We start from the raw sequence: 17017 nt of genomic DNA, 5'->3' as shown, positions 1-17017 counted from the left end.
CTCTTCCATCTGTCCTCTCCAGGGTCCCACCCACAGCCAGCAGTTCAAACCTCAGCCTGGAGGCTACATCTAACAGGATATCACTCACTAACACTCTGGGTTGAACCACACACACACGGGCCAAACCTACAGTAACTACACACAATGGTATTTGGCAACTACTGTGTAAACATAATCTATTCAAACCCACTGTTTAAAAAACATAAAAAGGATTGTTAATATTTTATTCAGTATTGAACGAATCATCAAATATCACAATTTGTTTTTGCTTTCTCTCTTTTAGATATATAGAACATATTATATTGTATAATCATTATGATTGTGATTATTACTGTTATTATTAGTAGTATAAGTAGTAGTAGTAGCACTTACATTAACACACAAGGTCATTACATCATAAGGTTACAATAATAGTTACTGAATATGTTGCCTGGATGAATGACAGTTTGGACTGTAGACTGAAGATGTAGAACATATACTGTAGATTATAATGAATACATTAATAATTGAATTAAGATAACTGTTACATTTATGTGGTTAGCATGCATGAATCTTTTAAAAGCACCTGGAGGTTAGTTAAAAATAAATATTAATAAAATTATACAAATTATTGTAATTCATCTACACTACGTAGTTCAAAGTCCTGTTTGTGTTGTTACTGGCCCTGAGTCTCCATATCTCAGGCACTCATACAATTCACATTGTGTTTGTGTGTTTGTGTGTGTGTGTGTGTGTGTGTGTGTGTGTGTGTATGCGCGTCAGAGCAAACTATGGATTAGCTGTTACACATTGTCAAGGGGCACGTTAGTGTGGACCGACGAGGCATCAAAGAGGCAGGAAGTCTCAGAGAGCTGTGCCAGAAAACATCAGCTGTATAAGCAGAAAGGTTTGAACTCTGTGGGTCAAAAAGCCTCCATTACATGGCGGGCTGGCGGAGGGATTCCTAATGAGGAAGTTACTGTATGTTAGGAGGCAAACCGTAAATACTTCTGACATCTCACATAATCAATGTCTATTTTCATATGGACAACGGATTGCAAGAGTAATGGTTACAATCAGGGTTATAACAGGTCATGGTCAAAGGACCTTAAATGTCAGTGTAAGTGGTGAACAAACCTCTGCAAAGAAAAATATGCAACCTCTGACTCACTGAAAGTTACTTAGAAAATCTTCCTCCATATTATTAACTTGGAAATATCATGTATTGTTATATTATATGTTAAATTTTTGACTGCCAATAAAAGTCTAAATGAGAAAAAAAAAGAAAATCTTCCCCCTAAATTTTGATGGTAAAATGTATCTTTCTTGCTTTTACTTTGACTGTGTTAATTAGCTTTCCACAGTACACTCTTGAAGTCCTCCCATACACATTTTAAAGTATGTACAAATACTCTGCTATGATTCATATTTTGTTTAACATGGTTCTCCCACACAAAGTTAAAAAAAAGCAAATACAACAAAACAGAAACTCTGAAAAGGGTTCAGAAGCACATCTATTCTTTTATCCCGCATTTAGGAAATCTGGATCTGGCCTACGCCTCACCCACCATCGCTGTTTAGGGCAGATTTCACTTTAGCTTTTCACTTTCTTTCTGCTTTTCACTTTCTCCAGCACTGCTGGCACTAGGTTTATTGTTTACCAAAACTGGCAACTAGCAGATGTATGTAATGGTAAGTAATGCTAAGTGTATGGTAGTTAGCATCTTTTATTTGTTTATGTTGTTTGTTAGCTTGTCGCAAGGTTGGACATTAAGTTTTTTTGTCCACCTGCCACTGTGGCTGATGGATTCCAAAATCTACCCACTACTCAGTAGACTGCTTGTTTTTTGGCTTGTGAGTGAAGCAAATCTAGCAGCCACTTGCAGAGTTTTAAGACTTTTACCAGCATTTGGCTGATGGCTGGTGCTAATTTCCAGTCCTGCTCGTGGATCGATTGGCAGCGGCTGGCGAAACATTAGTGTTTGAGAAAGATACTATAATATGTACTACAATGGGGTTTTAGAAGTTAGTGGAAGGAAGCTCAAGTGTGAGGTACATCCAAAAAGTCCTCCGCTGGAGGTTTCAGGTTTTTTGCCGGTGTTGTGTTGAAGTGTGTTACCCATCGATATGTGTTACCCGTATTAGACAGAAATTTGCTTTCATATTAAATGACCAGTGTTGGGTAAGGGTTACTTTAAAGTAATCAAAGCACTTTACTGCGTTACTTTTTTTAAAGTAACCAGTTACTTTATTGTGTTATTCCCTGAGAAAAGTAACTCAAGCACTTTTAAAGTACTTTTGAGTATTCTACATTTCCTATTGGCCAATGGACCACAGGGCGCTAAGCCTACATTTTTTTGAAGTAATGGACCACTTGCCCTTCACTGAGATCCAATTCTCCCATCACAGCCGTCACTTTGACCAGTAGAAACGCAGAACGATCTGCTGCCGTAAACAACTGTATGACAACAACAACACCCCAGCATTTTTAATATTTCCTCTAGGGATGTTACCACACAGAGTAAAAGGGGGAAATGATGGTGTGAAACAGCAGAGGCACTTTGTCAACCCGCTGAGTTAACGTTACCGTCATTAGCATCAAGCTAGCAAACAATTTTACATCTTCATGGTCGGACATAAAGTAATAACATTAACAAATAGCGGCGGGGCTTTTACTCACCACAACTACATAGGCTCCCAGCTTCATTTGAAACAGACTGCATTATAGACAGTCCGTTATTTATTAATCCCTCTGTGTTTTTATATTTTTACTTTTTATCCGCTCCCACTGTCTTTATAAAGTTCACACATCACACCGTCATTTCAAACTCAACACTTCCTGAATTTCTTTCAAATTAAAAGCCCCTTATAACCTCAGCTGAGAGAATCCCTCCATTTTCTAAATAGGCTTTTCTTGTGAAACATTTATAGGAGCTTGGTTGTGGAGGATACAGTAGCTTGTATGTTTATGTACGGTACTTCAAATGTAGCTCCTGCCATCTGCTGATGCTTTTAGGTGACTACAACAACATTTGGGCTGGCACATGAACAGACACAGTGACTCAGATGATAGTAAAAGTAATAAAAATAGGTCAAGAATAACCCGATGACATCACACACATCGCGAAAGACGACCAGGGATAATTGGTGAGTACCATCCTATAGTGTGACATGTCTGTCGGCCAAGTCATGGCACAATTTTATGACTCCACAATCGTGTAATGTGACATAGTGACTGTCAGAACGGGCAGAAAAGTCATGTAGTGTGTACCAGGCATAATACAAGTCCTGAGTCTGACCTGTCTGTCAGCGAGTCCTCCTCCACCTTTTTTTTAGACTCCACCATAGACAATGGCAGCATCTCCACGTAGCTAGCCACAAGCTTCATGACTTCTTTCGGACTTATAGGTTTAACGTTATCTCCGTTATTAGAACCAAAAGACAGTCGTTGCTGTTTTGGAGCTGAAGGACCAGCGTTCTAAAAGTAATGGAAGTAACTGATGTCTTGTTTGAAAATGTACCCAAGTATTTGATTACTCAAACAGCAAACTAACGCGTTAGGTTACTTGTTACTGCAAAAAGTAATCAAAGTACTTACAAAGTAACGCATTATACCCAACTCTGTAAGTGACGTACCTAATCTAGCTTGCCCGACATACGTTTGAATCTCAGATTTTAGGAAAGTACACAGATATGCCCCCCTGCAGTAGAGGAATGTGAAAAAACCTCACTAGTGACGAACTTTACACAGATACAGGTCAGCATAGTCATAGTCAGACATTTTAGGGGACATAAGGAAAGAAAAACACACTTTTAAGTAAAGGGGGACTTAAAAGAGAAGGACATCAAGAAAATACAAGAAGATGCAATGCTGGATACATTAAACGCTATGCTGAGTGGATACTGACCTCTGCCTGTCCACAGTCAGGGGATAGATTCTTGCTGAAGATGATGGCTGGGGCAGCAGTGACCCGAACAGAAAAGTCAGTCAGTATTGGTGTCAGGATGGCGCGTCGCTCCTGGTGCCTCCTGATACTGAATAGAGATACATACAGGATCAAACTGTTATCAGACATCTTTTCAGATAGGCTCCATAACTTATTTATTGCCTTTAGTTTTATCTTAATAACTAAAAAAAACGATTGGGTGAATTTGGACATTTGGAGATCATTGTTGTAATCAAAGCTCTTCGTTTGGAGATACTGTTAAGCAGCTCTACTTGCAAAAACTTCACAGACATTTTTATTTAGAAAGTATTAATCACTGAATTCTATTTCAGGTAAAAGTGTACAGTCCGGGTGTTAAAGTGATGATAGTATTACATTCCAAAACAAACAGCAACCATAAGGGACCACTTACTCACTAACATTCCCCAACCTTTATTTACTAATAACTTGTTATGGTTACCAGTTGTAAAATATTTGTAACACTGTCTCATCTGCCTAGGAATGACAAGTCAACACAACATAGTCAAAACCACAAAATGCTCAAAAACCGAGCTTTTGTTTTGCCCTTAGCTGACAGGCAGACACACATTTCAAACTCGCTCTGGCTTTTTAAATTCAAACCAGTAGGATGAAAAGCTAAACTCAATATAAGAGACTTCAAAATTGATTTTCCCTCGCAGGCCAGACCTGTGAAATATTCCCATAAGTGAGCTTTTTTGAAACTTCTGGTCTAACACATTCTAGCTGGAAGCTTGAATACGGTTACAGAGACAGAGTGAGACGTTATTTGACAAGTCTCAATTGGGAACACCCCTTAATTGTATACATAAGATCAAATAGAGACCTTCTCACATCAACTCTCTCCATTTCACTAATGTTCATTCCCACAATCAAGTCATATTTGTGGGAACATTTGTTAGTAGTAAAACAAATATACAAGGGGGCTTTATAAAGTGGTGTTAATTGCCACATCTGCTGCTATTAAAACAATCAAGTGGTACAGCTTCCAATATTTATAGTTGGCCGGGATTATGAAAGGCCCTGTTTCTAGGTGGCCTAGAGTACAGTACTTAACCAGAACCAATATCATATTCACTTCTACAACACAAATGTGCATTACCAGTGCCCTTAAGGGATTATTTTCTGACACATTTCTCTGCATAGGGAGTTTGAGGGAGGCCTAATTCGGAGGTGAAATGATCTGTGAGGCCAATTGGTGTTGGCTAATCTCCCCTCAGACAGGGATTGAAACAATGAGTGTCTCGTTGCAGGGGACAGGTGCTATCATTCACCAGTAAGGCTAGCAGGCGTGAGGCTCGGTTTACCAGTAATATGGGGTCCCCTGACTGGGCCGGAGAACTCTGCATGTGTGTGTGTGCACCTTTGAATGGGTGTGGTGCAGAGCACAAAAGATGGAAAAAATGACTTTGTTTTCATACTAAGCTACATAGTGTGAACAGTAAGTTGAGATATCCGTGGCATGAACAAAAAGAGAGAGGCCTGCGCTGGGTGGCTGACAGGAGGGGAGATGGAGAGAGTTCACAGCTCCATGACACGGGTCTTTCCTAGCCGGCAACTACACACTGTGATGAGGACAGATCCTGTCAGTGGATCCATAGTGCTGGAATTTCCTCGCAAAACCTCAGGAAGCCAACTGAGGCCACTGCAGATCCGCAACTACTGGAATTGAACCCAAAAAACTGCAGAGTGAACATGCCACGAGTCCAAAGCTGGAGAGAAAGAGAGAGGGGGGGTATCGATGTAGGGAATGAGGGAAAGGTGTGAACTTTGGAAGTGGTGTGTGTCAAAACTTGTTATAATCGAGGTGGTGTATTTCTGTGGGTGATTGCAGCAGACAAGTAAAGCTGTGAACTTGACTCCCCTTTCCTCAGTGTGTTGGAACATTCTAAATCACATGTTCAGTTATGACTCGGTCATGGTGGTGGCTGAGGCTGGGGTATACAGTGCAGCGTGTGGCAGTACAGCAAAGCCCAATTTCCAACAGAACTTCCAGTGCTGTTCCCGCACAGCAAGGAAAGAGAAGGCCACCACAGCCACCTTGACTGATTTGTTTGGAAGCTAAGAGCGAGTGATGGGGGAACTTTAAAAACCTCAACAACGACAACTTTTTCCTTCTCAGCGTGATCACACAGACACATACTTGCTGATGTGTATTTAATTATTAAGGATGGAGCAAAAACCTTTTACTAGATAATTATTCGCACTACAACACACTGTTGGCAACAAGTCAATGTCAAACTAAAGTGAACTTTGTTACAGTATAATACTGTTTCAATCCCTTGAGTAGAACTATGACTATTAAGCTACATGTTAGGTCATCCTATAATCAAGTTCTGAATAGAAATCCAGACCTAGTATGTCTAAAGAAAGTTGAGTCGACTCAAAAGGCATTCAGCATCTTCTGAGGCCCAAAGTGTGAGCCCAAAATCTCACCTCATCGCCCTGTTAGACAATCTGGCCTTGGCACTTGGCCCAAGCAGCCCAGTTTTCATCGACAGAGAAACAAATTGAGAGTAAAATAGAAAAATTGCAAGTGGATTGAGCCTCAGTAGCCCTTTACTCATATGAGCTTGTCAGACTTAGGTCCAAGTCTGCTACTTAAAAGGCCTGTTTTACAACAGACCCTGGCACTGTTGGAGAAGGCCAAGACAAATGGGGATTTTGGGATAGATGGTCAAAACTACTGGGGACAAAGGGAGAGTAAAAAGAAATCGGGGTGGTCTGGTGGTTAGAAATACCATCCCACAGGTCCGCTTTAGTGTTGTAGTCGAGACCGGACTCAAGACCACTTTTTAAGGGTCTCCGTCTTGTCTCAGACTTAACTGCTATTTATACACGTTCTTGTCTTGATTTCAGACAAAGAGGACTCAGGATTTTGTTTCAAGACTGGTCAAGACCACAACCACAGGGATATCACAAAATTGGCCATGTTATAGGACTGTTAAATAAAGATGATTAAGTTGGTTTCAGCTCCTTAGAGTTTGTTTTTATGTGTTTGCTCATAAAAAAAAGGGAAATTCCCAGTGATATAATTCACCTCTGCAATGCCTATTGATTATTTTATCAAGCCATTTACACACATACTGTTTATACAGTATGGCAATAACAGCAGTGAATGAATGTGGATCTTTAAGATCAATGTGAGTGGTGCCTATGGTTTGCATGTTGCATTTATCCTATGTGTGTCTTGTAAGGTGGGGCTCACACTGGTCTGGTCTTGGTCATAACTTGGTCTTTGTTTTGGTGGACTGCTGACTACAACACCAGCACACTCCACTGAATCACTGAAATACTAAGAAACAAAAGCTCTACTAGCTTGCTCATTCTGAGTCACTTTGGCACAGCCTTATCTAAGCAAGTGAAATGAAACAATCAGATTTAAGAATTTCTATTTTTTAACTGACCAAAAAATGAGTGGAGACAGTATTGGTTATTTTCTATTCAAGTTTTTTAAATTTTCTATTCAAATATGAGTTGATTCAAAAAATAAAATCATCACTTTGCAATAAAGGGAACACTTGAAAATATAAACTAAATTTACTTAAAATAACCAAACTTGTTTAAAATGACTGCATTATTGCTTTCACCATCCTTTTTATAGTGATGCTTGCCCCATGTCTTACAAAGCTTATTTTCAAAAGTGCAGTCAGCACCTCAACTTTAACTTCAACTTTAACCTCAACTTTAACATTTGTTGAACTTTGCCTAAAAAAGATGTTTTGGTTCAACCTGGAAGAGATAAATCAAACAACTTAATGTCTTAATTAGAGAGTGTAGAGCAGGGAGCTGAGGTCCTACGGCAGGTCTGACAGCTGAGGGCTCAGCATCAGTATCACCAGCAGCAGCACTATTCCATCATGCTTAGGTGTAACGCCAGGGCCACACTGCCCGCGGAAGCGCAGCGCACCGAAATTCTCGCGCGCGCCGGAGCACCTCCGTTCACATCAGACGCGCATTTCTCCACGCCGTCGACAAGCGATTCTGCTCCCAGCTCTTGTTTTTCACTGCCTGGCTTGTCAGATTCGCTCGCGGCTCACGCAGAAAATAGACCAGACGCCGAACTGATCGCTGCAAATCGTGAGCCTGCCGTGGAGCTTCCCGGCGCGGCGCGGTCAGTGTGGACGACACAGTCGGTTAACATGGGCGCCGAAAGGAAACTGCCTTCTCTTCTCGGCGCTTCGAGGCTATTCGCGGCGCTTCCGCGGGCGGTGTGGCCCTAGGACATTCAGTAAAGAAAATACCAGTGTTCATGATAAGCATGTATGATTGTTTGTATATGTGTGTGTGTGTGTGTGTGTGTGTGTGTGTGTGTGTGTGTCTGTGTGTGTGTGTGTGTGTGTGTGTGCACGCACTAGAGAGTGTTTTTGTCTGTGTATCTCAGCCAGCATCACTCTGTTCTGATGACCTGAGGGCACTCAGTCTCAATCAGGCTCGTGTTGATTCTGCACTGCATTCTTCCACAAGGCTTATTTTTAGTTGACAGGGAACAAATCTGGAGTCTTTGCCTGTGATTTCTGTGATTTTTGGGTCTGTTCCCTCTCAAAACATGAGTGGAAAAAAAGGACATGGGGCCAAACAGGCTGTTACACTTGTGCTTGTTTTAGCTCCCGAGTCTATAAAAAAATGACAGGGTTTGTAATTATGACTGTGCATGGAGAGGCTCCATGATAGGGCGCTAACTCAATAACTACATGCTGCTCCCACATCAAGACTGATGAGATAAATTTTGGGACATTTACGGCAGATCACACACACACAGCACCTGACTAGGGGTGTAACAATTTCATCTAGCAGCAATGGGAATAGTACTAGTTGTGGTCATTGTGAGGGGTTCATCCAAACAGGCAAAGAATCTCAGTGGGGTTCTCTTTCTGGCCACCTGACGAACATTATTTCAATGAACACAAACATTGTCCTGGTTTAATATGACAGGTTCTGAGATACTAGACAATGCTAGTGATATGCTCTTTATGACTCTGCTTGTTTCATAGTCCTGTGTTCTTTGTGTTTATGGTAGTAATATGTTGTTATGTTGGAGTGGAAGAGGCTGAAGGCCGAAGATAAATTACAATACTTAAAGATCAAGCAGTTGGAGGTTTAAACACAACGCAAAATGAACCACTGCCACAAGTCTTTGCATGCAAACTATTAGTTAAAAATCAATAGTGTTTTTCAAAATCAATACTAAAGTGTGTCCTGACCTGCTGGCCATGTTCCACTCCAGGGCCGGGTTCTGGGAGCTCCTCTCACTCTCTGTGGACGCACCTCCTTTGGTTCCCTCCTTCTCTGGCTTGAGTTGCTCCCACTGAGCCGTTCCAATGTTGATGGACTGGAGGTCAACCTGATACTGCCGGTCCTCTACCTCAGAGCCCGGGTCACGCAGGATGCCCAGGTGCAACGCACGTCTAGAGGGAAGAGAAAGAAAATGCTATTTGTTTGAATCCCATAACAAATCATGTAGTGTGTCAATAATTCTAGGAAGCCCAGTTGGGCAAAGACTTAGATAAGGTCGAAAACATATTGCAGAGGGTAAAGCACGAGTCACATTCAACTAGCAGGTGTGTAAAAGTCCAACTAACCTAAATGTATAAAGCATGAATAGGTTTTATTTATTGTTGTGGGGGTCAGCCTGTACTTATAAAGTCAATTACAACAAAGTAAATGACTCCAGGAGTAGACCAGGTAGTCTGTAATACTGAACCAGTAAAGAGGTTCTGGCAACAGGCCCTAACCACTTCTGACTTCTTTCTGCCCTCTGTCTACTCAGTGGTTTAGAAGCACAGGTTTCTTGCAGGATGATTTATGACTAAATCAAAGCCTCTGGTGTAGCCAGGCCTCGGATAAATAGCTCCACAGGCTTCAGGTGAAATCATTTGCCTTTTATAAAGAACAGATTTATGCCAGCTTATCACTGACAGTAAACATTGCTTAAACCCCTGGCTGGACAGCACAGTAGTCTGCAGACGTGGGCTCTTTCTACCTCTCTCTTTCTATTTCTGTCTCCAGAAACACAGGATTTCTACAGTATACACAAACTGTGATATGGTAGAGGAGATGTAGAGATATGTCAGGAGTGGGCAGCGCTGTCTCTGCAGCTGAGCTGCTACAGTCAAGTGAGCAAACACTGTCCCATCAGCGCCAAGAAAAAATGATGTCATCTATTTTGCCTTTGAGAGACAAGATCCTGACGAATTCACGAGGCAAAAGGAATAATCAAAATTCAACATCTGCATATGACATCAGGGCTTTCAGTTCGTTATGATATGTTTATTTGTGCTGGTGAATTCAAATGAGAGCTTAAATGGTATAAATAAGGGCTTAAAATGGCTACAGATGTAGCGGCAGCATGAGTAGTTTTATTTGTTTCGGCAACGTCAATGGCAATTTTCATATAGCGTTTCTCTCCCTTAGCCACACTGGAAAGGCCTCTACCAGAGCGTGATGTTATGACAATAAGCACCAAGTACAAAAACAATGGCAATGGGAGATCAGAGGTGTATAACTGGATTTAGCTGGATTTGTTGACATACAAACAAGTGAAACAGATCCTTAATCAACATTTGGAACCACATTTATCAACAGAGTATAATATAAATCAAACCAAGAGCCCTGTAAGATTTGGGTGGGATGTGTCAGTCTAGATTCATTAGGGCTTTTGTAACAGTACCTCCATCACCCTCCCCAACCCCAAACTGTATTTTTCACATTAAACAAACCACAGTTACCTCATATGCTTTCCAAATTATCTCTTAACTTCAGCTTATTTAGGAGACTCTCTTACTCATAATCAACATTACATGGGAGTCTGCAGCCAAGTCCCTGCATTGCTGAGCTGCAGGGTCATCTCCAATGACATAAATAAATATGATAAACATTTGTCTTGGTCATGCAGCCAGTGGAAACCGGTGTGATTTAATATCAAAAGACATATTTCAGCCAATCGCAGGAAACGAGAGAGCTTCATTTCTGACAAATGAGGAGGGGAGGAATTTTGGAAGTTCCCCTTGGGGTGCAATAATAATTGAAGCCAGACTTTCTTGTTGTACATGTGGGAGGAAAACACTGGTGGTTTGACATATTTGATTGGTCATGTGAAGACCACACTGCTTGGCCAAGAGGAATCAGAGAATGCCTTGGGAAAGCACGGCACTCATTCTGCCCACCATATACACGGACGAACTAAAAACATACAGAGCGAGGCAGGTGGAACACACCCTTCTGCTGGGTCTCGGATGCCATTATCAGACATCTGCCTGCCACTACCATGTGGAAAATATGGAGCAAAATGAAAATAACAAGTCATAAATGACATGCTTTCGCAGATGAGGAAGGCATAGAGGGAGGGGAGGAAGAGGGGGGGAAGAAGAGGGGGAGAGAGCGGGTGAGGGAGAGAAATTTTTCTCAAACACAAGTACTTAGTTTTGCCCTTGTTCCCGAGCCAACCTTATTTTAATTGCAGGAAAAGACCACAGAAACATTATTTTTTACGACAAAATTCTGCTATTTATAAAAATGGATCAAAAGCTCTGCAGTAAGAACGCTCTGTTTCATGGCATTCGTGGCTATTATTTTAAAAAACATTTCTCCCTCTTCTGACACAATTTAAACCCAATTTGAGTCCGAAAAGCCACTGGGCCGCTCTCGCATCAGAGCTGAAATATGAGGGCTCGCGTCCAACATTATTATGGCTCAAAGTCAAAACCTCCATCCAATTCAAACCCTCCAGTGGGAAACAGCAGACAAAATAGTGAAGGCATGGCAGTGTTATGTATCTAGAATGCAGGACTTGGAAGGAGCAATTCACTGGTACTTCATCACTGAGGAAAAAAATAATGATGTTCCAAATTCCTTTGAACAGCAGATATGCAGACAAATTTACAAATGGGCAATTAATTGCAAGTTATGTTCCTCTGTTTAGCATTCTTTGGGTCTATGCATGTGCTGGGCAGAGCATCAATCATGATTTGTGTTATTAACTAGACATGTGGGAGGACTGAGTGCTTAACATGCAGCAGATTTGGGAACGTGTGCTGAAGTGGTAATAGGATTTGAGGAGGAACCTTCTGGGCACACGCATAACACACCAGTTAGCACACAAATTAGCTAATATGCATGTATACACTGATAAACAGCAAATGAGCTCATGCAGGCACACACTGCTGCTGCATGCCATGGAGGCATTAGGTGTAACCAGTGGAGGATTTACTTTGCTTCTGCACACAACTTTGAAGCAGCATCCAGACTTGGAATATAGAACTTGCACGATAGGAGAGAATGAATTGCAAGAAAAACAAAGTGAAATATGTTTTAAGAGTGTTACATGGATACAGAATCATACTGAGCAGAGCCAATGGGTAAGTAAGTAAAAGGGCTTGTTGAAAAAGAGCGAAAGTGGAATCTTAGAAGTGCCTGATTACCAAAGCTATGGTTTTGAAGGCTAACCGTGGTTCAAGGTTGTAAAACAAACCACAGTGGGATCTGGTTGAGGCTCAGGGCCCAATAGTAGGAGTGTGGGAGCAGTGGGCTGTGTCATAGACTCTTACCGAGGGGATCTTGTGGGGCAGGGTGTATCATGGCCCTTGGCTTTACATGGCCTCCCACCTTCCTCTCTCAAGCTCCATCTATCCCACCCCATCCCCATCCCCTGCCCCAGGCCAACGGGGCAGGAAGCACCGGGGTAATACCAAGCGCCGCTGGCTTCTGGATCTCGTCACTCTGAAACCCGCAACCTGAACCCACAACCCCAGACCTGTTTTTCACTCCATTTCCCCAACAATCACAAGCAATACATGTCTGCTTACACATTCAACAGAGGCAGGAGTGTATGTAAATGTGCGTGTGCACATGCCTGCAAGTGTGTGTTTAAGAGAGACAGGGCCCTCTGCGTCTGCTCTCCTGGTAGAACATACATGCCGAGTAGAAATTTCATTGAGATCTCCGGCTTAATTCGGCCAAGTCAAGCTAAATTAGTTTTGTACGCACACATGTGCTATATTTCATGAGTGTTCCGTGTTCTTTGTTTTGAGCAGACCTCAACTACTGTATATTTGAACTGAAAGAGCACATGCTACGTGAAACCCTGAGGGTGCATGTCTTGCTGTGTCATTTAATTTTGTGGAGGGGTCTGTGCAAACGCAAAAGGAACATTTTTTGTGAGAGCAGCATAAATAGTATCACTCATCTATAAATTCTAAAAAAGAAAGTGTTCAATTGCGGTTTTGATATTCTTTCTCTGTGGCTTTGAATGTTATTAGCCAAACACTATTAGCACCCAGCAGCTCCTCCATGGCATGTCTGATGTGGAGAGGCCAAAGCTGCACAGTGGCTTCTCAATCCGCTTGCTGTGACTCCCAGAGGCTTAAAGCTGAGTCCCACTGGGCCTGTGTGTGTGCCGAGGGGGAATTCATAAGCATTATGATTCATGAAACTTGCAATTACTTAGTAAGTTAAGCACCCCTGCCTACGGTGGTCCGCTCTGAATTGCCAGAAATTCGGCAACTTCTGAGCTGTGGATTTATGACCCCAGTCAAGTCCAATTGCTGTTAATTTGCATCTACCAATTATAGTAATTAAGGCTCGGAATTAGAACGCTGAGCAGCCCTCGGAGTGAGAGGGGAAAATGATGTCGTGGAACAACGCTAGTCAGCAGAATATAAGACCCAGTCACTCAGGGGTTTTTATACTGCTGCTACTAAAATCATTTTTGATGACAAGAGCTTTTTCAACAGGAGTCAAACACAGTCACAAAAACAACAAAATATCCAAGACAACTAAGCTACAACAATACTCCAAATTTGTCACACTTGGCAATAACAAGGTACTTACTGGTGGGTGTTTTAAGCCAAGTACAACAATTCCAATCTATAGTTGATTTTCTTCCCTTACTGGAACAATACGCAATAAACATAAATTGCTGCTTTCCCCATTGTGTCAAGGCTTTGATGTAGTGACACTTTCCCATGACAAAAATTGAATAATCTATTCTTTTTGAGCCCAACAGCATTACTCATCTCCACTGCTGCTCCCAACAGAAGCCTGTTATTCATTAGGCTGATTGCACTTTAAAGACACTCATACTCAACCAATTATATCATATTTACACAAGATCTTACAAGGAAACTATTACTTCTATATACAATACAAGCAGGGCTTAGCTCAAGCCCATGCCACCCTCAAGACAATTGTACATGATAGGAGTTGAGCGAAAGCGCTACAGAGGAAGGCCCTCTGTTTACAGTGACATGGTGCATACCAAAAATCAGTATTTGCACTTTGATTTCAACATATCTTAATTACAGGAGTCATTTATCTCCCATGCAGTTTGCATGTCAGAGAAGTTATATTGTTATAAACACAGTCGGTATTAGAAGTGTTGCTCTGAAGACACTGGCTAACATGTGCTCGCCATGATGGCCTGTTAAAGACGTCAGTCTGGCCGGTGTAATTTATAGGCTCATCATGCACTAATTCAAAATCTGCTCCTTGCATCACAGCTCCATGTTGCATAGAAGCCATGAGTGAAGATTGAACAGATATTTCATTTGGCTTCGGCCAATGCCTTTTTCGTGGAATTCACACATGCCAGTGACTATACAAATTAAACTGCTAATCTTTCATCATATTCTCTGATTCATTGTACAGTTAAAACACACAGTTTGCTACAATCACATAGTGGATACTTATTAATGCATTACAATGAGAAAGTATTTTTAAAGCCATATAATATCATATATCCTTGGCTGTACATCAGTCACAATGTTGATGCAACTCCAATCTTACATTTCAGTCTGAAGTACTCTGCAGTTCGTCCCTGCTAATAGCATTGCAAGGGCCTTTTATTGAAACGCACAGATGTCGTCCTCATCTCCACTGCTTCTGTTCTGCTTCACACACACACACACACACACACACACACACACACACACACACACACACACACACACACACACACACACACTTTGCCTGGTCTGTTTAGCCTTAACTGTGCTCCTCTCCTGCTTCTGCTTGCATGTAGCTCTAAGCACGGAACATTCCTGGGTAACAGGGACAGTAATTCATCGGCTTTTTAAGGGCACTGACTTCTCATTTGATTTCTTCGAACAGTAGGTACATCTGCAATGGATCTACCGAAAAAAGGCACCTAGGATTCTCATTTGTGAAAAAACAAAGTTGTGGCTTCTGCTGAAAATGGCTGACATTTTTTTGTGTGTGAACCTGTGCATGCATCAGTCCATCTTAGATGGTGGCATTTACAATATTATCACTTGGAGGGTGCTGTTGAGAATTACTTTGAGTCATATGCGTGTCACCACGGGACAAAGCTACCTTTTTTCCCATAAAACTGTGTGGGCCAGTGCTTGTGAAATCACTTCCTCTGTTAGCAGCTACAGATTTGATATGCTTCCTCCCTGCTCTGAAAACAGACATAACGCTGCCTTTATAAAACATGTCAGGCAGAGTTTTTGCAGTGGGTCCCTGATGCAGAGGTGTGAAGGGAATGCCTCACTGACTTCCTCAGACCTCAGATTGAAAACAGATTGTGTCCCCACCAAGCAATTTCACAATGATGTAATCCCACTGCCATTTTAATTTGAGAGGCCTTATCTTTAATTAATCGCTAAACACATGCGTGGAATAGATTATTCATAACTGGCTGCAGTAGGGAACATGGCAGGGGTAGCCAAGGATCTGGCTTGCCCTCATATGCAGTCATTTTCATCAAGCTAAAGTCGAACAGGCACATACCTCAATGCTACTTTTACACTAATTAAAGGAAAATAATCCTTTTGCTGGAGGAAGATTCCAGATCCAAAGTCTGTCCCTGGTCTCTGGCAAGGCACTCAGCGTGTTCACTGGTCTGATTGACAAAGCCTGAAGTGAATCAAACCTCTTTTGAAACATAAAGGAGTCCGAATCACCCAGGACCAAAACCATTTATTCCAGCTGACGCAGTTTCAAGTAGATTGACGATAATTGATGATACACCGAGAGCAATACTACAGCTGCACCTCACATGTTGTATCAGACATGCTGTCCAGATTGTCAGAAAACACTTGGAGCAGTGATGCATATTCTTCTTATCATTCCCAAATCTTATCACTTGTTGAGTAGAAATACATGGTTGTCATCAAGACCATGACCACACACTACCAACCCAAACAGGCATAGCACACATAAACACAAAATATCTATGGCAAAACTGAAACCGCACTATGCATTAAAACATAATGCTCACACGCACATGCAGTATACATTCTCTCTATGATATGAGTCTAAAACCAAGATGGTTATAGTCTTCAGAGCATTCCTTGTGATTTACTCCTGCACATAAATTGTTCACTTTGTGCTCCGGCACGGAGGGTGTTTTATGGAGCTGTAAAATTAGGCCCACTTTATGGATCCAACAGCATGAACCACTACTGTTTTTTCCACTTGATATTGATTAAGCGGTTCAGCATTGCCAAGCTGGTTCACATTAGTGTACACACAGGCGTGTTGTGTGTATTTTTTGAAGATGCTCATTTTTATCTGTGAAAATGAGGGTCTTTGGCAGAGCACTTTGAAGTTGATTACACATTGTTTACTGCAATTATTGAATTCTGACAAATGTTTAAAGCAACGAGATTACATATCAAGGCCTTATCCTTCGTCGGATAAAGAATGAGAATTTTCCTAAACAAAGTCAGGGAAATGATGGCCATATTTGATTAGGTTAACGTATGCTACAGGTTTAGCAGACAGGCTGAACAAACATGTAATCGGATAGCTAAAACAGTAGGTCCTTCTCGTTGACGTTTGCCTTGACCTTAAACAACATTTTGTTCTAATTCAAATTTCCTTCCAGCAAACAAAGGCGGAATGAAACAGAATACAATGACTTGCTGCTGGAAGCTCCCACATAATGGAATTAAAAACTTATGTCTAAATCACAAGCTTTAAGGAGAGACAGGCCGGACTTTGAGAATATGAGAGCAGCTTAGAAGCCCCTGGTGCGGCCCAAGACTACACGACTACATGCACTTTCTCATGAGATAGTGTCCAAATACTTTTATGTCAGCAAGGAAAAACAG

General features: G+C 41.6%; 1 protein-coding gene across 6 annotated transcripts in view; it reads right to left on the bottom strand.

The window, feature by feature from the left end:
* LOC125892761 (intermembrane lipid transfer protein VPS13B-like) overlaps nucleotides 1–17017 on the bottom strand; it is a 360799-nt gene that overhangs the window by 113688 nt on the left and 230094 nt on the right. For all 6 annotated transcript variants that reach the window (XM_049582970.1, XM_049582966.1, XM_049582968.1 and 3 more), the window contains exons 32-33: nucleotides 9149–9352; nucleotides 3888–4014 (exon numbers count right to left, since the gene is read on the bottom strand). In XM_049582970.1, the coding sequence (XP_049438927.1) occupies nucleotides 3888–4014; nucleotides 9149–9352 (331 nt within the window). The remainder of the gene's footprint in view (nucleotides 1–3887; nucleotides 4015–9148; nucleotides 9353–17017) is intronic.

Source organism: Epinephelus fuscoguttatus, linkage group LG8 (genome assembly GCF_011397635.1).
Source record: "Epinephelus fuscoguttatus linkage group LG8, E.fuscoguttatus.final_Chr_v1".
Classification (NCBI taxonomy): domain Eukaryota; kingdom Metazoa; phylum Chordata; class Actinopteri; order Perciformes; family Serranidae; genus Epinephelus; species Epinephelus fuscoguttatus.
This window is presented reverse-complemented; position numbering and strand designations above follow the sequence as displayed.